Source organism: Poecilia reticulata, chromosome 21 (genome assembly GCF_904066995.2).
Source record: "Poecilia reticulata chromosome 21, P_reticulata-male-v2, whole genome shotgun sequence".
Taxonomy (NCBI): domain Eukaryota; kingdom Metazoa; phylum Chordata; class Actinopteri; order Cyprinodontiformes; family Poeciliidae; genus Poecilia; species Poecilia reticulata.
Genome location: NC_088850.1, coordinates 16,470,775 through 16,494,093, shown reverse-complemented (window position 1 = coordinate 16,494,093; position 23,319 = coordinate 16,470,775). Strand labels below are relative to the sequence as shown.

The 23,319-nt window shown below is 37.8% G+C and overlaps 1 protein-coding gene and 1 long non-coding RNA gene across 8 annotated transcripts in view; one reads left to right on the top strand and one right to left on the bottom strand.

The window, feature by feature from the left end:
• LOC103457911 (uncharacterized) overlaps positions 1-23,141 on the top strand; it is a 64,271-nt gene extending 41,130 nt beyond the window's left edge. The window contains exons 4-5 of one of the 3 annotated variants that reach the window (XR_014085697.1): positions 1,565-1,901; positions 22,496-23,141. This is a non-coding gene — a long non-coding RNA (uncharacterized LOC103457911). Of the gene's footprint in view, positions 1-1,564; positions 3,787-22,495 lie in introns of those variants that run through there. The other 2 variants (XR_014085696.1, XR_014085695.1) reach the window with 2 other exon arrangements.
• LOC103457909 (MAM domain-containing glycosylphosphatidylinositol anchor protein 2) overlaps positions 1-23,319 on the bottom strand; it is a 198,949-nt gene that overhangs the window by 25,583 nt on the left and 150,047 nt on the right. For all 5 annotated transcript variants that reach the window (XM_081602842.1, XM_081602843.1, XM_008398385.3 and 2 more), the window contains 2 exons: positions 17,324-17,472; positions 8,475-8,652 (listed from right to left, as the gene is read on the bottom strand). In XM_081602842.1, the coding sequence (XP_081458968.1) occupies positions 8,475-8,652; positions 17,324-17,472 (327 nt within the window). The remainder of the gene's footprint in view (positions 1-8,474; positions 8,653-17,323; positions 17,473-23,319) is intronic.

Below are 23,319 nucleotides of genomic sequence, written 5' to 3'. Positions count from 1 at the left end.
GTGCTCTCCAAAACACATACGCACAGATAATTTAACTTCTATCGTAAAAACCCCCAACAATTTGGAATATGAATTAAAGACAAAAATTTAATACTTTTACGCCGAAGAGCTACTCCAGACTTTAGAGTGCATGGATCTTTATAAATGTTTGAGCCAATTGTTTTTCTGTATTTAAAACCTGAGAGCGTATGATCAAATTTATAGGCGTCCTCAGGAATGCATGTTTGTTTTTTATTAAAGAATTAATTTGGTAGTCGTATAAGAGAGCAAATTCCAAACTCTTGATACACTAAAATTAGTCCATATATTTAACAGGCATTATATGAATTCATAATAATGTAAATATAAACATCTGCAGCCAAGGAGTTTGATTTTTAGACTCATTAACAATTTCTGCTTTCAACAGGGTGCTTAAAATCCCCTTACAAGAAGAACCCATGTGTTATCTTGTTAGATAATGGGTGTAACCATAGTAACACATGCAGGAAAGCATTAAACATATTTATAATGGGAAGAAAGAACTTTTATCACAAGAACATTTTAAATCTTGCCTGAACCCAACCGATACCATGATTAAACGTAAATAAAACAAACAAAAAAAAAAAACACATCTTCATATTCTATTAACGCAACCTGCCTACTTTGATTTTTTGATTTCATAAAATCAATCAAACAATAATCTGTGCATCTTTTTTAGAGCACATAAGCGACCAGCGTATTCATATAATATGCCAAGAAACATGGAAAAAAATTAATAAATAAGAAGCCAAACAACAAATGTAGCCCTTCGGCTACTGAACATTAAATATGTGAAGATTTACTTTCTGTTACCAGTGAAGCACAAGTCCAGAATATGTCCGTCTTGGTAACAAATGTGTCTGAATGAACAAAGTCCTAAGCTCCCAAAGCAAAACTAGAAAAGCACGAACCGTGCTGTCTGCAAGGAGGGAGAAAATATGCAGCAACTTTGGGATCTGGCAATTAGCTGCAGGAAGCCAGTAATGTAAAGCCTATGGTAATTAGTGATGAAGAACAGGTGGGTTGATTTACTGATGAAATAAACAGTGGGACCTGCAGGACATTGAGCCGTAAGCTGGAGGGATGACAACCCCCCCCCCCCCAAAAGAAAACACCAAAAAGGAAAAACAAAAAGAAATCAATCACCAAACAGAACATATGCTTACACAAAAAAAGACTCAAGATACAAAGCCAACACCGACAATCCCTTATTAAGACAAGGTAAGGCACACAAAAAAAAGAAAATTAGTTTGTCATGAAGAGAGATTACGTCAGGATTTCTGTTGATTACCTAAGATGTTTATTAATGTAACACGGCACAAGAAGGAATACTGAGGTCAGAGAGTACATCACTAACTAAAAGACTTTGTTGTATCCTCCAATAAGAGCTAGAAAATATTCAACACAGCATTTGAAATCGACACACTTTCCATTTATTCCATAGACAGTTTATCAATCCTGGTGAAAGTTTTCTAACGTGCAGTGGAGCCATAAAACATCCATTTGTATTGGGTGCATTGCTGACCCGTGTTGTGTTCTTTTCCAGCGGAGAGGACAGGACAGACTGTTGTCTGGAGCATGATTGACTTCCATCCAAAGTGCCTAATTTTGATTGAAACACAAAGTGAGCTCAGTGACCGCCAAAGGACACCGGTCTATCGAGGCAGTTTCAGATCCGAGCGCTGACTTCATCTTGGCAGGAATCCCGGCCCACTGGTACCTCGGTTGTATAACAAAGCGGCAGACATTTCCGTGACCGCAGCTTCATGCCCTTACGGAGAAGAACCGCTCGGACTCTTCTGTCACTTCACTGACCTCGTGTGATGTACAGCTATAAAAGATTCTCTGTGATGCACAGTTTGAACATCTGAGCAGCAGAGTGGGTGAGTTTAACGGAGTGATGTTTTTATCAGGTAACGTCACTTTCAAACCCTTTAGCTAAAGTCTGAACTGTGCACTCAAGACACCAACATGTAGAAAACTCAACTTTGAAAATTATTCTCGCTTTTCCATCACATTGCAGAGTTACAATAATGAAAGCCTCTGAGTTTTCCAATAGACCCTCATATTGATCAGTGTTGCACTGACTGCCAAGTAGAAAACAGAGATAAAAATAAATAAAAATAAAGATATCAAAAACACAAACAGGCGAAATCATATATATTTCATGACTTTTTTTTCTCCGAAGCAGCAAGGGTACATGGCTAAAATCCAAACAAACGCTGCTGTCTGCTCTTCGGGAGCTGATTTCTAAAGAATGTCAGGCAGAGGAACCCAAATGAGTAGAAGGAAATCCATAAGAGCCCCTGATATGGGGTCTTAACAACCAAACAGATAAGTATCTCGCTTGCAGTCTGGCACAGCTGGGGAGCTTAGATTACCATAAAGAATCCTAAAGGTAGCAGGTGTCGGAGGAGAGGGGTCGCTTTTCTCAAAATGTTGATAGGCAAGGAAATTTACTCATAAGAAACCTCAAGAGCTCACTAATTTACATCCATCCATCTATTTATTTATTTTTTACACCTACTTAATTCTCTTCAGGGTTGTGTGTGGGACCGGTACCTATTTCCAGCAGTCAGCATTCAAGAAGAACAGAGCGAACATGTGCTAATTTACATGTTATACCTAATATTACTGCTGCAGAACTGATTTGGAAAACAGCTATAACTCTGGTACTTTATGTGATTTTGAGCAGCAGCCAGGCAAACAAAAACTCCAGGGAGTTGGAGCTTCGAGTCCGTCTTCCAGTTTTTCTGTCTGTTATCTTGCTGCCGACTGAATTTCTTATATTTAATAGATGCATCTAAAGGATCCACTGATCCCTCCATCGTGGGAACTGTTAGAGAATTTATGGGCGCATTTCTTTATTTTATGAAAATAAAAAATAGTAGCTGTGGTGTTCTTTCGATTGTAGGAGCTTTAGAAGGAGTTCTGTGCTGCACCTAGTAGAGAGCGTTGAATAAGTGTTCGAGGAATGAATTTTGCACCAGAGCAAATGGGGCTGAAATTCATCCCTCGAATGCATAATACATGTTTTAGATTTTTTGTAATTAAAAAAAAAGAAGAAAAATGTCATTCTTCATAATAATCATGTCCAACTTTCTACTTCCACTTAAAATACGCAATAAAACTCTATCAAAATGCGAAGGTATGAATACTATTTCAAGAGACTGCAAAGCATTTTAGCAAATTTTTAAAGTTATTGAGAATCTGATGTTTTCACTTCATTTCAGCCAATTTATTATTACAAGACCTCCACATGAACATTTTAAAAATAATAAATAATAATGCGTTTCATTTTTCAGATTTAAACATCGGTTCAGGTAAAAAATTTTCCTACACACAAAAAATAACAGTTTTTTTTTTGGTGAGATAATGATTTTTTTCCAAGTAGGAAGAGACTCCAAGTCAGCACAAATATCAAAGATCCTCCACAGTGACAGTGAGACGGACGTCCTTCATGCATGAAGATGTAGTATCAGGATACAGCTGTTGCACAGAGAGACGCTGACATGAAGCTTAAACTTTAAATCCTGCACTGTTCAGGGAAAGCCATGAGAGAGAATGGAGGCGAAGACAAAAACCAAACAGATGCTGAGTTTGCCGCTGCAGTATATTTCAAAAACAGCATCTAGTTGGCCGACGTGACCATTCTTCATCCTGCAGCTGGAGACACAATAACTGCTTTGGGTGTTTTCTTGCAGAGTCACAGAAAATCTGCTGCCATTGTGGATAATAAAAAAAAATGGCTCGACCAGTTGAATCACACTTTTTTTTACATTTTATTTTTTATGTAGTAACTTTTTTCAGACTCTGTGGGAACTAATTGCTCACCATCCAAGGCAGAGAGTACCGTTTTCAAAATGCTGTATTGATGGAAAAACAAAGAGGTGCACACACCCAATCGCGTAGGGATACGCTACGTTTAAATCCCTTAAAATGTGTCACAACAACAAAAAAAAGATTATATTAGGATTTTATGTCAACACAATGTAGCATCTAATTGTGAAGTCAAAAGGAAAGCAACACAAGATTTTCAAACATCACTGTCTTCACGATAAAACATGGCAGTGGCAGCATCATGCTTTGAGGCTACTTTTCTGGAGGTTGGTCAGGTTTCATAGATACTTGGATGGAGTTAAACACAAGGCAATGTTGAAAAAGATTTGAATTGTAGAAGACTTGGAATCTACCCGGGTTCAATTATGCTAAGTTACAATGGAAAGATTATGATAAGTTAGAATGGCCTAGTGAAAGTCCAGACTTAAACCCTAGTGAGAATTTCTGCCGAGATGAAAAGCCGACGTTCCCTGATGAACCAATCAGGCCGAGCACAAGCTACTTAAGAATCTGTCAAAATGTGCAAAACATTTTTATCATTGTTTGACACCAAGATACAGGAACATCTGTGCCGAATATGGACTGGAAGCCCCGAGATCAAAGTGGGGAACACCACCAAAAGTGGTGGAGAGTGACCGAGCTAAGATCCTGTGGGACTTCCAGATCCAGACAGACAAGATGGTAATGGCGAACCAACCGGACATTGTGGTGGTGGATAAAGAACAGATGAAAGCCGTTGTGGTGGATGTAGCAATACCAAGTGATTACAACATCAGGAAAAGGAGCATGAGAAATTGGAGAAATACCAGGGCCACAGGGAGGAACTGGAAAAGACCTGGAAGGTGAAGACCACAGTGGTGCCTGTGGTCATCGGGCCCTCGGGGCAGTCACCCCCAAACTGGAGCAGTGGCTCAAACAGATTCCAGGAACAACATCAGACATCTCAGTCCAGAAATGTGCAGTTCTAGGCACAGCCAAGATACTGCGCAGAACCCTCAAGCTCCCAGGCCTCTGGTAGAGGACCCGAGCTCAGAGGATGAAACAGACCACCCGCGGAGGGTGAGAAGGGAATATTTTATTTCTTTTAATATATATAAATCCTACAATATATTTCTGGAGATTGGAAAGCCCTGAATGTAATAAAACACTGACAGTTTGTACACAGGAGCCCCCTCAGGTCCTAGTTCTCCTACCATGATTAAACAGAAGCCAAAGCGCAGACGATCTCGGGCCGCGTTTCAGCCGTCAGTCAGGGTGACTAATGGGACACGTTCTCGGTGCAGAGTAAATTTGGCTCAGACCTGCATTGGCCCGATACAGTAACGTCATAGAGCGCATGGGAGAACGGAGCACCCTAGAGTGATAATTAGTCCGGTCTCTTGTTGTGCAGGCTGGAGATTTGAACACCAAAACTTACTTGGTTTCTTTCTGTTCTGTCTCTCCCCCTTTTTCTCTTCAGCTCCAGTTTGGCTTCCTCCGACTATCCTCCTGTGCTTCTCGCTGTCTTAATTAGCCACAGTTCTTTACATATTTGACTGAATTCAATTCGATTCAGTTCGTCTGAATTCAATTCAAGGTTTAGCACAGACCACTGGGGGAAAGTTTGCCTGTTTCTCTGTCTTCACCCCCCCACCCCGTCTTCTCCGATTCTCTTTTCTCCTAACAGTCGTGATGAGCTGCAGTGAAACTAAATTATTCACAACTGCAGCAGCAGCGCCACTCAGGAAGATCTCAGCAGGCAGTGATAGACGGAAAACAGTTACTTTATGAAAATGCACATCTCAAGTACCTGGGTATCTGGATGGCACTGTCAACCTTTTCGTTGCGTATCAGTCAACATGCCGAGAATAAAACTGCACCTGCAAACTGGTATTTTATATCCTTAAAATAAAGTGTATTCTAGTGTGTGTTCACTGGGCTCAACCGGCCTGATGCCTGCAGTTTACTTGGCTGATTATTTTTGTGGTGAGCCAATAGTCTCACTAGCATCTTGCGCAGTTTGAGATTTTGTGTTGTCTTTATCTCCATCTTTAACATTCCCAATGTCATGTTTTCCTTGAACGAAAGGACACATTTTCCTTCAGCCCTTGTGGTGTAGTTAGTGCTTTATGAAAAATATCAAGTTAGCTTAGTTTTCTTCATTTCTTGCCATATTTTAGATATTGTACCATATATAATCAAAAGGCTGTAGGAGTAATCTGTCCATATTTTTGCTTTAATAAGTTATATTTTCAGGGTTTTTCCATCTGCCTTTAAAAAAAACACATACTAACCGTTTGCTAAGGGATAAAAAAAAAGGTTCCAAAACAAAAGCGATAGTATTTGAAAATGTAACAGTCATAAAATAGCTAAACTTTGTGGAGGGTGGATTTCAGTAGACACACCGATGCCTGATTACTGCCTGGTGGTTAAAATCAAGAAATTCTTCCAATACAATTTGTCTAACAATAAAGTACGCTCAGGAAGTAATGACTTTGTTGAATCCTCTGATTTGATAAAATATCTATTATCGTCAAAACTTTCTGTGATAATATACAATTGTACAATTTGGAAGTTATTGCTCTCAGTCAAATCTGGTGTAAAATTTATTTACGAAGGGAACATTGTGTATATAGATATGGTAGTCATGGTGATGTGATGGACTGTGGTCAGAGAACTGGATATAATTGATGAAGTCAGGTGTGTTGCAGGACTGATACAGAGCACAGCAGTGAATTTGTAACTGAATGACTTATAAGTAAAAAAAAAAAAGTTTTGGTAAAATTGTTTCGTAGTGGTTGTGGAAGAGCAGTCAGAGTTACCATCTTTTTTTCATTTTCTTTTATTTTGGACGCCTTACAGTAGTTTTATTCACTTCACAGTTGCATTAGAATGTGGATTTAAAGGAAATAATTCAACGTTGCTCTCTGGCACATCTCTCACCTTTTGTTGAACAGTCGCGTTATCGTACGGATCTGCTTGATTACATGTAAACTGCTAAGGAACAGCTAAAAGAAAAGTATTCCAAGAGGCGGCCTGCTAAGCTGCTTTTACTCGGACTCAGACTCTTACGTTGTCTATTTATTCTTGCAGCTCAGCCACAAACAGAAACTTGCTTTGCGAGAAGACAGCCAAAGCGCGGCTGAAACACTTTTCTCGGTCATCATAGCTGATATCTAGAGGATAAAGATGTAGAAAAGATCACCTAGGAGTTGTGCATTTATATGGAGCGGAGCAGAATATAACAGTATTGACTATACGTCTTACCCATCCCCGTCTCTGTTTGTCCTCTAATTCTAGGACAATAATCTGAGATGCGGCAGTGGTTTTTATGTCATATTAGAGAATATATATGATTCACTGCATCACTTGATAGCAGGAATTTTGATAATATACTAAAGTTTTATTAATGTCAAAGAGCTAAGACTGACGTATGCGTATTATTATGATGAAACAATATCTCCAGTATGCACTCAAGTTTAAAACTACTTGATTTCTTTGTGCTTAAATGTAAATATCGTATAGACTCCAGATTTGATGTTTCTGTAGAGGAGAATCCTTCATGTGGTTAGAGTTCATTTAACTGCCAGCAAAGACTTGGGCTTTTTGCAGTATTGCTAAATTTTTGTAGGATATTAACGTCACAACCTTGGTTTGCTTCCACTGTGCAAATCCTAAAAATCCTGTTTTGAATCGCTTTGTTGAAACTTAGCGTAGTGGACTTCTCAATGTACATTTGCTTCTTCATTCCTTACATATACGAGGAGAAACAACAATCTCAAACTGAAACGCTTATGTTTTTGCAATTTCACGGCAGTTTCTACAACAGTTCTTTGTAAAGCATAACTCTCTATTTTATCACCACGGTCTTTGGTTTAGAGTCTAAAACCGGATGAAATGTTACGATTGCTCTGTTTGATCAGCACTGAAATAAAAATACCTTTGTGCTATTTGAGAAACATTCCAGGAGACACAACAAATCCTCTGGCAGAAGAAAAGAGACAAACAAACAAGGAAAAAATTTTTTGTCCATGGGCAAATTGAGTGCAGAGAAACATGAATCATCTCTGACCAGTTTTGTTTGGTCTGATGACCTAAATGACATGTTTGAGTCATCCGGTGCTCTGATGTTACGGCGATCTCTCCAGCACACAAACAACAAGTCAGCCTTTAACCAAGCCAAGGATAAAAACCTGACTCAGGGAATAAAGGTCAGAGGAAGAGATATTAGTCAGTTGATCAGCATTCGTTTGGCTCAAGCTGGAAAGGAGCAAAGCACGCTGAAATCCGGCTGAACCTCTCAAGACTTAATGGGTTAGATGCAATTCAAATGACTTTAATGAGTTCACTTTTTACTGGTCCGTCCTCATACATATCATGCATAATAGATCTCCGTCATGATCGCAGAAATGGCTGCTGATGCCAAAGTGAACTTGTGATATTCATCCACGAATTGACGGACACGTGTCGTGGTAGAGACGCAAAAACTGGAGCGGGGGTTAATTACAGAGTCGCACCGTGGAGATGTGTTTTACGCCACACATAGAACCAACACTCGAATTATTTTTTATTTTTCCCCCCTGTTTTTCGACCTGCTTTTATGCTGCTTCTTGAGACAACACTTAAAAGACACTCACCGCTGTAGGTGATGATCCGGACGGTGGAGTCACCCTCTCCAAAACGAGTGATGGGAGTGAGACGCACCTCGTACGATTCGGGTTTTATCAGCTCGGTGAGGTTGTGCGTCATTAGCTCCCCTTTGCCGATGGTATCGCCTACAGGGATCTCCTGCTCCCACCAGCGCTGCAAGCCCACCTGAAGGGGGAAAAACCAGCAAGAAGACTGGATTGTTACAGCGTAATTGATGATGTCGTCACTGACATTTGTGCACAAAGCTCTCAACGGACAATGAGCTTTAAAGTCGAGAGTGTAGTTAACACATGAATATTTCATTTGCAAAAATCTGTTGCATTGTTTTTCAAGCTGTACAGAAATCACAGCCCTGCTCTGTTTTAATGAGTGAATAATAAACAGTTGTTGCAAATATGACAAAATTGACTCAGACGTCACTATAAATCTGTTCAGAACGATTAAAATGCGTTTTGTCAAGAAAATCCCTCGTAGTTAATTTTAGTTTCTATTTTGATTTTCATTTTGGCTGCAAACGGTTAGAAATACATAATATAACAGCAAAATATAACTTTTAATTTGACTCGGACTGTTTCCCCTACGACTTCCATGTTGCGCAAGATGCGGATTAAAACTCACAATACCATGGAGCAAATTTTCACGCCCTGCTAATTATTCTTCGCTGGTAGATTTTTAACCAACTAACCACAAAAATTCAAAGTTTTTGACGCATCAAAGCACATTTTGCTGCGTTTTCAAAACCGTTAAAATGATGGAAGAACTAAAAGACGACTACACGCTTTTTAGGTGTGAAACATGGAATTTAGAAAATAAATAATACTTCGGGGCGCAATAAACTGTGTTTTTACGCTCAATGTGTAATTGTAATGAATCAAGACTGCAGTATTGACCAAGATAGTCACATATTCATTGGCTGCTCAGTTTTGCAAAGACAAATTAAAGCTCCAAAAGGCGAAAATCAATACAATCTAAAGAAAGTAGAGAACCGCAATAACATAAACGTAATTAAATTTCAGTTTCAAATATCTCGCGTTGTTTGTTGAGGTTTGCTTTCTAATCCACAGGCTGCAAAACATGACTGGTAAAAATCAAAAGTGGCTTAAAAGATTAGGATCTGCAGGTTATGTAGAATATAAATTGGTGAATCATTTATTAAAGCTGCTTCACTGAACAAAAGGGAAGACATGTAAGTGAAACCACAGTTGGGTATTTAAAACTCTGAGGAACAAGTCACGATGTTGCACCCTATGCCACGGCTCTCATCGGATGACGTTACTAAAGAAAATGAGTCAATAAAACCAGTTTGCTACCCTTTATCTACAACAGTACTGTGAGCAAAATACTCTGAATACGTTTCTTTTTCTGTATAAATGCAAACCTTTAAAACAAGGCTGTCATTTTTTTCAATTAACAGTTTCTATAGGCCGTCTAAAACTGCCGCTAAGTGCCAGTAGAAATAAATACTTTGAATTTTGTGTCTTTTTAATGAATCAAACTCATTTTTCCTGGCTGCTGTAACCATTTGAATGATGTTTTTTTCACAAAGTAGTCAAACAAAAGAAAGAATCTTACATTCAGTCGTGCAATAAAAAAACCCAACCGTATGTGGGTGACCCAGGTGTTGATGAATGCGGCTATGTTTGCATCATTCACACACTTTCTAAAGTGTTCTGCAAACCCATTTCAACATGGACCTTGGATTTCAAGTTTGGCCCTGCAGTCTACACAGCCTTTCTCCAGTTGAATAAGCCCAGTTATCACAGAAAATATCGAGTGTTTTTCCATCAGCAGTGATACAACGCGGCCCATCTGGATGTTAAAAAGACCCGATAGCAGTCTGTCGGTGGGCAGAAAGAAGCCAAGTTGGCTACATTTTATCTTTAGGAATCAGTTTAAGGGAATGACCTGCTCCAAGATAAGTTGCTTTTTCTGCGGCACGCTGATTATTCATGCTTTCGTTTGCACTCTGAAGAGTCGGCTGCAAGCCCGGCGCAATGGAGACGGAGTGAATGAAGGTGTGATAACAGAGCACCGGAGTCACAGTGTTTAGGTGAGAACAGTAGTAATGAAGTAATTACTTGGAGTTTGGATGATCTGCAATTATGGGGTGCAAGTTTTCATCACCATTAGCTTTGCAGGTAAATAGAGTGATTCACCCGACAGAGCTGGCTCGTCCCTACCTGAAAATATTTAGTACAAACGGCATTGCTGCTGATTGCTAATACAGTGTTGGGCTGACTGCGTGTTTTCTCAAACTCTCTAATAAAAGAGGGAACAATTTGAACCAAACAGATCTTTTTTATTGGAAGGGAAACAACGTTAATAGGTGTTTTCCTTGTTGGCCGGACAACAAGCGGCCATTTGCGCTGTCAACACCTCAAACGAGTCTACCTTTGAACCCCAAACACCAACAAAGTAATTCTGCCTGGACTTTTAATGCTCTCTTTTATGGACCATTCTCTGTAAACCCATGAAGTGATTGTGTGTAAAAATCCAAGTAGATCAGCAATTTCTGAAATACTTAGAACAGCCCATATGGCACCAACAATTTAATACAGCCTTTTTGTGTCTTTTTTTCTTAAACTACAGATATTTAGCAGTAGTTTCTTGCCTCATGTTTTAATACAAATACTACAATTTTCAAAAAAGTATTCTGGATGAAGCAAAGTAAAAAAAGAAAACAAATATTTATATCACATTCTAGATTTACCACTACCAGTATGTCTAAAACAACATTTACAATAAAATGATGTGTAATGCAATGCAACAACAGTATTATTTAAGACTATCAAACTTATTTTTTAATGATAAAAGCAATCTCTTTTCCATCCACAATATTATCCTTTTAGCATTCACAGGTATTTTTGTTGTTGTCACGCTTCCAGAATGTCTCCAGTTTTCCCCGTTTGCTGCTATCCTGGCTCTTGACACTCGCTTCGCTGAGTGAGATTTGAAAAAGAAAAAAAAAAAACAATCACCTTCTGTTTGCTAAGCACAGCACAGTAAACGTGGACTTATTCTGATGCCAGTGGAAAGGCTTGTGGCAGAATGTGAGTGAGTGGGGAACACTTCAAGTCCCATTCAGAGAGCGCAGCATCGGTTCAGATAGAGAGGACTAATGTTGCTTCTGAATTGCCTGCTTCACTCGCCATCACAGCGACGGGCTCTTCAGCTGCTTTTTGGCAACCAGCTAATTATAATGCCTCGTGTGAACATATAGAAGTGCACGGTGCGGCGTTTATGCTTTTCATGTTCGCCGTTGTGAATTCAGCTAAGCTTTCTACATGTTGTTGCTTTGTGTTTTATTAATTTCATGCTGTTATTGTTCCCCAGTGTGTATACATTTTTACAATGGGGTTTATATATATAAAACTGTACTAAAGCTTTTAGAAAAAAATTTTTACTCTTTGAACATCAATTTGTTTCCAATAATTTAGCTAAATTTAGTGAACAATTAAAAACAACATCAGTAAAACAGTTTTACTTGACAATAAAACTGGAGTGGTGTCAGATGAGATGTAAAACAAAATTCTATATATAAAATAATACAATAAAATAATGATAGAATAGTTGTTTGTCTGTTCTTGTCACAACAACAAAAAATCACAAAGCATGTTTTGAACAATTTATCAATAAATTAAACACCTGACATTTCTTATATGCAGAGCCATATGTGTTACCTTGAAATTTCCGTTTGATTCCACTTTTAGCAAAATCATTGCTGAAATGCACCAATGTTAAAATGCAAGGGAGATTAAATGAAAAAAAAAAAGCACAAGATTAATAAAGATTAAAACTAAAACAAATTCTTGACACCCATTTTAAGTATTGGTTTGAGGTTTCACAAAAATCTTTAAAATATGTTGTAATATGGAAAAAATAAAACATTTTACTACTTCACTTGGCTGGAAGTAGAAATAGTAGTAATAGTACTGTATCAGAAAATCTGTTATCTAAAAACTCTATGATAACAACATGGTTATAAGAAGATGATGTGGAGAAATAACAGATTTTCTTCTAGAACTCACTTCATTTGTTTTTCCAGACTCCACCTTTAACCCAGATGGCAAAAAAAAAATATATATATATATAATGCTGCACATGAATCTTTAAAACACATATATTATTATGTCCAGAGTGACTTGGTCACTGTGTATTTATTTTCTGAAGCTGCAGGTAGAAATAAGCCATTAAAACTAGTGTCGTCAAAAGAAAAAAATTCATACGAAAGCCAACATCAGCTTTTCCCTCATTTAAGAGCAAAAAGTGCCATTAACATACAAATGAAAATGAAATAGTCAATTTAAACCACAGAACTCCTGACTTTTGGATTTTTGCGCCTTTGTCTTGGTTCTGCTAAATTGAGTCATCTACCTCCTGTCAAGTCCCCCCCCCTGAATTTCTGATTAAAAACATATTGATTTATTTCACGTGATTGCAGCAGCAGTAACTTCAGAAAAAAAAAAGAAAAAAAAGAAAACGTTAGCAATGTTCAAAGTCAGCCTGTGAGCCAGAAGCAACATGAGAACAATCAAACGAACGGTGTCAAGTTTGACAGGAGCAAATCGTCTATGGATTACCAGCATGTAATTAATATGGCCTCCATTGATCTGCTTGCTCATCCTGACGTGTCAGATCAATTCAACGAGACAATACAGAGGCAGGAGAGTGTGGCATACAAGAGTGGAGAACAATGTTGGTCAAGTTGTATTAATTGTGGCTGAAGTCGTCCCTAAAATTTATGAAAACTCACTAAGTATGTGTCAGTTTTGATCATTTTTTAGCAGTAATAGAGCTGCAAATAGCTCAACAAGTATTTTAGTCCGGATTTTCTTTTTGTTGTCACTATTGGTGATTTATTATTAGCGTTGATGGTGAACATTTTTGAGTTCAGGTCTTCAGGATCAAGGAAAAAATAATTCATAATTAAAACAATTTAAAGCAAAAATCCAAACATTTCACATATGTCTGGAAGGAAATCTAAATAAACTTAATGAGAGCTTGCTGTATTTTTCATACAGTGGATGTCTGTCTTGAAAAGCATGATGTTGTTTGGCTGAGTTATCACTGAAGCCACAACATTTTGTGCTGCAGCAATTCGGGTAGCCTGGCTATTGCCTTCCTGTGCAATTTTGCTCGAAACAAACTCTCAGCTGATGTAAAATGATTGTTTCATAAGTATTTTTTCTTTTTTAGAAAAATAAAAAAATAAAATACCGTATTTTCAGACTATAAGCCGCTACTTTTTCCCATGCGGCTTACAGCCCGCTGCAGCTTTTCTATGGACTTTTCTTCAACCACCAGGGGGCTCTTTAGCAGGAAGGGAATCATTGGAAGTCCAAATTGGAAATCAAAGAAGAAAATGCTAATTTTCATTTACAACAAGCACATGCTAGCAGCAGGCACGACGGAGAAATGTTTTCAAACTCATACCCCCTCATCATGGAAATACGAGGAAGTTCATATGATGCAGCTTTTAAGTTGAAGGCTGTCGGTCTGGCAGTACATGAGGGAAATAGAGCCGCTGCACATAAGCTCAGCGTGAACGAATCCACGGTTTGGCGTTGGAGACGGAGAGCTGCGTCTTAATAGCAGATTTATTAAGGACGCAGCTCTCTGCTGCCTCCTTGTGGAAAACCGAGATCGGCGGAGATACCAGCGGCTTATATATGTACGTTTCCAGTTTTAAAAAAAACACAAAAAAAACTTTGTGGGTGCGGCTTATAGTGAGGTGCGCTCTATAGTCCGTAAAATACGGTAATTGAATTGGATAAAAATTCACTTGAAAACTTCACCACAAAAAGCATGCCACTGAATTGCACCATAACTTTTTCTGCTTGCTCCTCTTATATATTCTACACATATACAGGATCAAGCCTATGTATGTGAGCTACCATTTGGTACATCTTGCTGAAAGAAAATCGAGCTCTAGGAACAGAGAGAAGATTTTGAAGCCTGGCTACAATATCAAAATAAGGGCAGATGTCACACGTTTCTGCTGCATCTCTGACAGATGCTGTGATTTATGCTTTGTGCGTCTGGCTGGTGCATACCTTTCAGCTACAGCTTTATTCCCATTTCCCCTCCAGTCAGACTGTTTCTGACGAGGGCACCGGGCGATAACACACAGCAATCCGTTATAAAGGCATAAGGTTCACCACTACCTGGTATTAATTCAGAGGCAGTGGGGGGAAAATGATCATAATTCTCTGGGAATGGCAAGGGAGCTGCTGCTGGATCTATAAATAGATTTAAGTGTTGTAGTGTGCATGTGAGCTTTCTTTACTGCACCAGTCACAGCGATGCTGGGGATATCTCTGCAATGTTTATATATATTTTTTTTTATTTACAAAAGAAGCCTTTTACTCCCACATGTTTCTATTTCATTTCTTGCTTTTTCTTTTGCACACTGCCATGAAACTTTTGCTGCTTTCTGACTAACATTTCCGAGATATATACATATACATTTAAAAAAAAAATCCAATCAGTCTCTTCAAATCTGTTCTAAACACTGAAAAGCAGTCAGCTACTGAAATAATGAGAAAGAATAATTACGAGCTCATGTCAAGGACGCAAACAATAAATGAATGAATTTACGTTCACAGAAAATCTATATGATGTTTTTCTTATTAATAAGTAAATGGAAATATTACATTTTATCAGGGCTTTGCTTTGCACAGATTTAAAACCTTAGAATGTGCAGAAAACTGGCTGAAATTTTAATGATCAATTATGCAATTTTTTGGGCAGGTTTTCACCCAAAATGCCCAGTAGAAGCGATATTGTTTTTACTGACTCCACCAAGTAACATAACAGGCAAATAAATGCATCGCTCTACACAAACATAACAACCTTAGAAAGTGTTTTGAAGCCCTCGGTTCCTTCAGGGTGTAGAGCGGAACATGATTTTTATTATTCATTACAAACACAACCAAGGACGTGTTTGCTAATTCTGAGCAGGAGTGAGATAAATTCAGAATTGCAGCTTGCATGCATTTTTTATTTGTTTTGCTTTCTGTTTGATTTTTCTTAATTTATTTTTATTTGACATCCAAATGTGCAATTCCTAACTGCAATGTCAACGTCAACCTGAATTTCTAAGGGCAATGCAATGTTTGTGGCCGTAATTGAAAAAAAAAACCTTTATATTTAGAATGAACCTTTTCTAGTTGGAAATCCGAGGAGAGAGAGAGAGAGAGAGAGAGAGAGAGAGAGAGAGAGAGAGAGAGAGAAGAACCGAGAGAGGAAGGTAAACATTGATTGCCCAGAGAGAAAATGCAACCTTCCCATCCATCAATGCCGCCTGCCTGTCATCTGTGGAGTTTGCAGGAGAAACAGGGAAAACAAGAGGAGTGCGTGCTAATTCTCACTGCGGGGCTCCACTTCCACCTCTCTGATGGGAAGCACAAACAGAAGCAGTTCGAGAAAAAGCACCGCATACGGCTCCTAATATGTTAACAGCCTCCACCAAGCATAACAAGACAGACCATGGCGAGGAAAAAAAACAACAAAAAAAAACTCTATACGTACCACTTCCAGTTCTTCTATATGCAACACTTATGTTTCATGTTGAAAGGTTTTTGCTTCTACAGCCTGAAAAGTCTGAAAAAGCTGAGCAATGCAGTGGATTTTAAACACCACTGAGTTTAAGTCGGAATCATTTTGTTTTGCCTCTTACTATTTAAGCTTAATATCCACTGTGATAGGGTTGAAATAAATCATTGAAGACATAAAGTTAATCTGTAAACAAGTAAATTGCACCGTCACACTCAATCAATCAAGTTTATGTGCAATGATGAAGTTATTGTTGCAGGTGCTGACACCACGAACCCAGAAAACAGAGAAAGGGTTTCTCAATCATGTCGAGTTGACCACGTCCTTCAAAAGCAAGTTTTCACATTTTGTAATTTTACAACACACTTCAAATGACTTTATTGTCATTTGATGAAACTGGAAGTTAAACAATACAGAGTTTAACAATGTGTGGCATGTATTTCTACTCGGATGAACCCAGAAGTGACCGAAAAAGTTAATAAAGCCAACCTGCATGTAATTTAATATTGGCATATTTCCAATAAATACGCCAAGGTGTTCAGTTATTGCTGGAAGAGTTCATGTTCTAATGTTACAAAATCTATATTTAAACAACAACAAAAAAATTACACATTATTTTTTTTTTTCCTTCACAAAAACTTAGAAATGAAACCCCGATGTTCATTGTTGAAATACTATCAAATAATACATTTGTTTCTAAGATCCCCCACAGGGTCACAAACTACCACAACTTGAAAACTTGAAATATTACAACATTGTGACAGCAAATTTAAATCAGCATTGATTTTTAAAATGATCACAATAGAAATATCCTCGTGTTCCTCCCTTTGCATACCCCATTTTATACAACTCTGGAGAAAATGATTCGTTCTCTGATTCTACTCTTTATGTTTAAGTAAAATTAATATTGTTGTTTTATTCTATGAACTACTGACAGCATGTCAAAATGCTAAAAATGTAGCATTTATTTGCAGAAAATGAGAAATGGTCAGCATAGCGAAAAAGATACAGAGCTTTCAGACCTAAAATAATGCAAAGAAAAACAAATTCATATTAATTTAGAAACAACAATCTTAATGTTTTAACTCAGAAATCAATATTTGGTGGAATAACCATGAGGTTTTCAATGGGGTTCAGTGCAGAGGGCTCTTAACATACGCAGTATGTTTCTGTCTATTGGAAAAATGTCGCAAAATGAGAAAAGGTCAAAGGGTTACGAAAACATTCACAAGAAAATGAAATGATTATTATTATTTTTTTGTTTAAATCTTTGCATTCTAACCTGTCTGATGCCGAGCCTGTAGGCGACGATGCGGTCCACAGCCCCGGGGTTCATCTGGGTCCACTGCAGCTTGAAGCCGTAGACTCGCGGCCTGTATTGCCACAGAGGACTGTAGGTGTCGTAGTAAAACTCCGGAGGGTAAGCTTTACCTAAAGGCAAGCACAATATGATAAACATTTAAATTTCATGTTTATTTAAAAGATTTCGGTCATTAATTTCACATTTGTTCAGCGTTTCAGCAGCTTTCTCTGAAAAGTAATCTCTCTCTTTTTTTGTGGGCTGTAGGCTGTTTACTTTTGCTGCCATTTATAACACACTGAAGAGGGAAGAGAAAAAAAAAAAAAAAAAAAAAAGACCCCAAAGCCAAAATAATTCCTCTTTAAAGTTCCCCAGAAACTACTTGCTGAGTGCTATTCCCTTCTTCAGATTTATTTAACTCCTGATAGGCCAGAGGGGCATTTCTTCGTGGAAAATCAGAGTGGTTTGTTCTCGTTAACAGGTGTTTTGATCAGATAACTGCTTTTATTCTGCTAAGGATTCTGCAGAAATCTAACTGTTGTTTTACCCGTCCCGTTAAGAGTTAGTTTTGAAACATAAAAAAAAATTAATAAATTACCGTTAAGAATGCATAGAATTAATCAGTCTGTGGGCAACATGCTTATGAAAATAATCTATAAAGCAAGACAGAACACGCACAAAAAGCTGATTTTATTTTCCTTGCTCATAAATACTGTAGCAACAAAATATTAAGTGTTCAATTGGAAAACCAATATAATTTGTTCTCTGCATCGTCAAAAGGTCAGGAAAACAAAACAAATCAGAAAAATTGCAGCACCTATCAGAGACTGGTATATAAAGCTACAAGAATTTACTGAGTGGCTTCAAATTTTATATACTTTTGTGCCTTGAAAACACTTTTCTTAAAAACAAAAATGAATTAAATTAAGCAATTTCTACAGCTCTATCAGAATCACAGAAACAACTACGTTAAACTGAGAAGAGCATCATGTTTCACAGTAACGGAATATGTTTCTTTAAAGCTAAACCGTTAAGCAAATCGACCAACAGTCTGCATTTCTCTGTACAGTAAAAACAAAATCAAACATGTCACTTACATCAGCGGACATAAACGCTAAAGATAAAGATCCTTTTAGAAAAGCAAAGAGAGGGAATCCAAAAGGTTATTCAGCTGCGTCTTTGGTTCTCAAACTGTGGTGCAAGTCAGAAGTTCCCAAACTGTGGGGCGCGTCCCTTCGGGGGGGCGCCGTGCCATTGCAGGAGGGGGCGCGGGAAGCCGTCTGGATGAAAAAAAAAACAAACCTGAACGCTGTATGCGCTGGGTTTTTACCTTAGATAGGACAACTCTGTTATTCCTATGTCAATTTGATACAGTAGGGGCTTCCACACTTCCCATATCTGTGTCCTCTGTCACTTTTATCAGCAGTTAAAACTGTTTAATACGTTGTTAACATGTGGTAACCTGTTTTTCCGAGCCGCCTTTAAACGCAACATGAGCGCTACAACACCCACGCTGGGTTTACACCTGTGCGACAGCGAAGGAGACCTGCTGCTGCTGTGCAGATCTACGCAGGTGTGTAAGAATCATGGCAGCAAACCAGCAAAACGCAAAGAACTTTTTACAGTTTTTCCCCCAAACTAACCGACTGAGTTGAGTAAAGCTGCTGGATGCAGGTAATGTTAGCTAAACGATGACTAGCTAATATCAATACAGCACCTTAAGCTTAACAAGTAGCCTGTAGGCTACTGATGTTGTCTATATGTTCAGCTACGTACATTCATTTTGCCCCCCATAAAAGTCGACCCCCCCCCCCCCCCCACACGTCGTTCAACCAGACAGCCATTTGTAATCCATAGGGGGGGCCCAGAAAATGTTTGGAAACCACTGGTGTAAGTGATACTTTTAGTGGACTCAGAGAAAACTTTGTGTGTTATTTTCAAGAAAATAATAACTAGTTGTTTGGAAAGACAAATATTTACTAGAAACATACTTCTCTAAAGATAATTAGAGTGGAGAATATGTCTTAAATCAAGACCGCATCTGATGTGTTGGTATGAACTTCAACCATGTGGGTTATTTATGTCTGGTTTCGTGAAATTTAGACTTGAAGGGACCCTTTCAAAAAACATTCCCATTTAAAACACAAATTTCCAACATCAAGATACAAGCGGAACTCATGATTAAGCAAAACCCAGCAGATAAAAATATTTTGTTTTGATGTAAAAAGGCAAGAAACAGAAAAAAAAAAAAAAAAAAAAATCAAACGTACCACCGTACTACTGCCGTATTTCCTGAGGTGATACAATTTTTTTGGGGGGGGAATAAAGTGAGAACCATTTTGCTACACAATTTAAACACATTTTATACTTGCTTCTTGCATCACAACACACCACATGAATGCTGTTGAATCTCCACACAAATACAGTAAAGTGAAACCAATGTAATACATTTATGTACACTGTGGACTCCCTGCCAAGACTAAAAAAAAAGAAAAGTATACAGGCTCTTATCAGTAACATTGCTTACTTTGTTAGAAACTGTGAAGATCTACAATATTGAAACAATAATAATAATTTAAAAAACCCATATTTTTCCAGCCTTGAAGCTCATTTCTGACAACTGAAGAAAACATTGACTTGTACGCTGAGCTCAGAGGACGACATTCCATGGAAAAACAGAAATCCACCTCAATGACATGCTGTGCTGTGTTTGTCCTCGTCATCTGGGCTTGTTTATTGTAGGATGACAATACCCAGAGCAGATGATTTTAATGGCCATGCTGCAGTTGAGCTGCCATTATTAGAGGACATAAACCACACAGGGATTTCACACAGACATGTGGTGATCTTTATAGTACTTTATGTGGATAATAGGTGATATAAGGTTATGTTAATGGAAATATTTAAATGTTAGTGTGTTAGGCCTGTAATAAACTGAAAATCTAGTCAGAGTGTAAATCGTCTTTTGCCAGTGCTTAAGTTTAACAAAAGCCTCCAAGTTCTTTCCTAATGATACTGATACAAAGCCAATTAGTTTTTTGTTGTCAGAATGAGAATAAAAGTTAATCTGCACCACTGGACAGCTCCTAACTTGGTCAATCTCAGGCTAATGTAAAATAAATTTAGTCCATACAGACAAAATGGGCTGAAAGAGAAACTATTAGGTCTGCAGCTGGGAAAAAGAAAATGTCTTCCTCAGTTAAGTATTTACTAGAAATGCAGTCCTTTGCAAAAAAAAATGTTTTAAAATGTCACATTACATCTACAGGCTACTATAATACATCTGATTGAGATTCTATGCTTGAGATAAACAGTGAAGCAATAATTACGAAGTGGAAGGAAAACCAGACATGGCTTAGAAAAATCCTTGCTAACAAGAAATCTTAAACCTTGTGCTTATTTATTCAAATTCAATAGTTTGTGCAACCACCTCTAGCTGCAATTACAGCTGCAAGTGCTTCTGGTTTGTTTCTACCCTCTTTGCATGCATGAATTTTATTTGGCAATTTCTTTATGCAACAAAGCTGAAACTCAATCAGATCAGATTTCACACATGTTGAGTCCTGAAAGGAGCAATATGAAAACAATTCTTATTGACTTACTTACTTAATGTGTGGCATACTTATATTTATATCCACTGTAAGTTCTGTGATAACATCTCAAAAGAGGAATGTGTGATATTATATTAAATATAGAGATAAAATTGTGTTGTAACTAGGTGTACAAATGTCTCAGTCATAATCTATGATATCAGAAAAAGAGAATTAAAGACTTAAATAAACAAAGATGAACAAAGCTGTACAACACCAACATGTTTCTAACACTTAATGCTGAATTTCATAAGTTCTTTGAATACAGCTGAAACAGCCAAACACTCCATGTGTAATTATTGAAAATTGCCAGATTTGATGTTTCCTGCAGCCTCTAAATAGTTTAATCAATTCTCTTAATAACCCAACAAGTCAAACAGTGGGTTTTGTTCTGCATTTTAGACAATAAATCAGCTTAATGATGTTTTGGGCAGCTTGTTGCAGATCATTTGGCCTTTACATGGATAGAGGTATTTAAAATAAAAAAAATAAAAAACAGAAGACGGGGGGAGGAAAAAAACAGCGATTCAGAAGAAAATAACATTCATTCATCATCTTGATAAAATCACTCAGAGAGGAAAACAAATACGCTCTGGCAAAAGAAACAGTGCTGATGATTAAACAAAGTAATTTATACACAAATACTTCATGGGTTTCGTTCGAAGCGAGAAATACGCCTCAAAAGGTCATCGTTGGTCCTCTGCTGGCTAAAGCTATAGCTGACAAACAGGAAGTGACGATGATGCCGCCGCGCAGGCCGCCTCCGCATCTCGCCGAGACGAACCAGAGGAGAGCGCACGTGCTGAAACGAAAACAAACACGTTTCGCAGAAAGAAAACGAACACGAATGCAGGGATAATTACTGCCTGCACCTCGCTAAGCTCTGTTTTGCTGCATTGAGCCAGCTGTGTTTACAGCACACTGTACAGCTAAGTGTTACATAAGCCTGCCTAGAAGATAGTGACAGATAGTGCTGGGAAGGAAAAGAGGATGCCGCAATTTGCCACGAAGCAAGAGTGAAGAAAGGTTAATTAAACAGACTCAGAGAATCCCACAGAGACGCTGCTTCTGGAAGGCGTGGATCAGTTCTTTTATCGCACAAACGTATATTGTTTCCGACGTTCGCAGCAAACCGGGTTACATATCAACCTTTACTTGTTTACCTCTTGGCGCGTAGAGGAAAAAAAAAAAAAAAATATATATATATATATATATATCAAAAAGAAATTTCTTGGCGCACAGTCAGAACTCGTTCTTTGAAAATCGCTCAAATATAAAGTATAATAAAGCAAAATGGACCGACTTCCTAATCACGCATTATGTGTGGTAAAGCGCATTACCTAACCCACTTAGGCTGCTTGAAACGGGCAACTCTGGGTGGGAGACATCAAACATAAAGCACAGAGGGCTTAATTGATTTTTTTTTTTTAAATCCTGTTTATAACACCATAACCAATGCAGTGATTCATAACAGCTCAGCACAAACCTTCAGGCAAGAAGTTGACCTTATTTGCAGACTTATTTTTTCCTTTTTGAGAATTTACATGTGTGTTTTCATCTTCAGGAAAGCTGCAGCCGTGGCGCCGCAACGCTCAGAAGAAGACGTGCTAACTTTTGGAAGCACAACAGAACCAAAACAAAACACAATGGTAAACAGAAAAATGATAAAGAAATGGCTTCTCTGCATTCTACTGTTTTGGCAAAGGAATATCAACTTTTTCAATGAACAAAAAGGCTAAAACATAAACTTGTATTTGTACAGTTTTCTTTTGCTCTTTCTAGTGAAATCTGGCTGTTCTAGTGTGAGAAACCTTGAGATAATTTCACTAATGCAGAGATGCAGCACAGAAAATATAATGCAACATTAAAAAACAACAAGGCAGAAATACAGCAAAACAGGATGTAGCAGAAAACATTTTCATAGGTTACCTATAGCATGGATAAAATCCAAGCTGTGGGAACTGGCGACACGTTTTAAACACAGTAGCAAAACTTGCGTAAAACCGCCAAAGCTTTATAAAGATTGATGTTGATTAAGTTTTTAGAATCCCTTTTCTAAAGAAACTAAATGAAAAGATTTCAAGGTAAAAATCGTACTTCCTGCACTTTTTAAAAGACAAAAAAATTATATAAAATGTACAAATTGATCCAAAAAGACCAAGGATGTCTTATTAAAACACTCAAAAAAAAAAAGAAAGAGAGCCAAATAAACAAAAGTGATGTCAATGCCATTTATGAAACAAAAATAAACAGCATAAAAGCAACACTGGGGACCTCATCTCTACCAACTGCTACATTTGAATAACAAGTGAACTTTGTAGTTCATTGGGCTGATTTAGATTAAAAAAAATAAAATAAAATGAAATAAATTCTATTGACAAAAACATC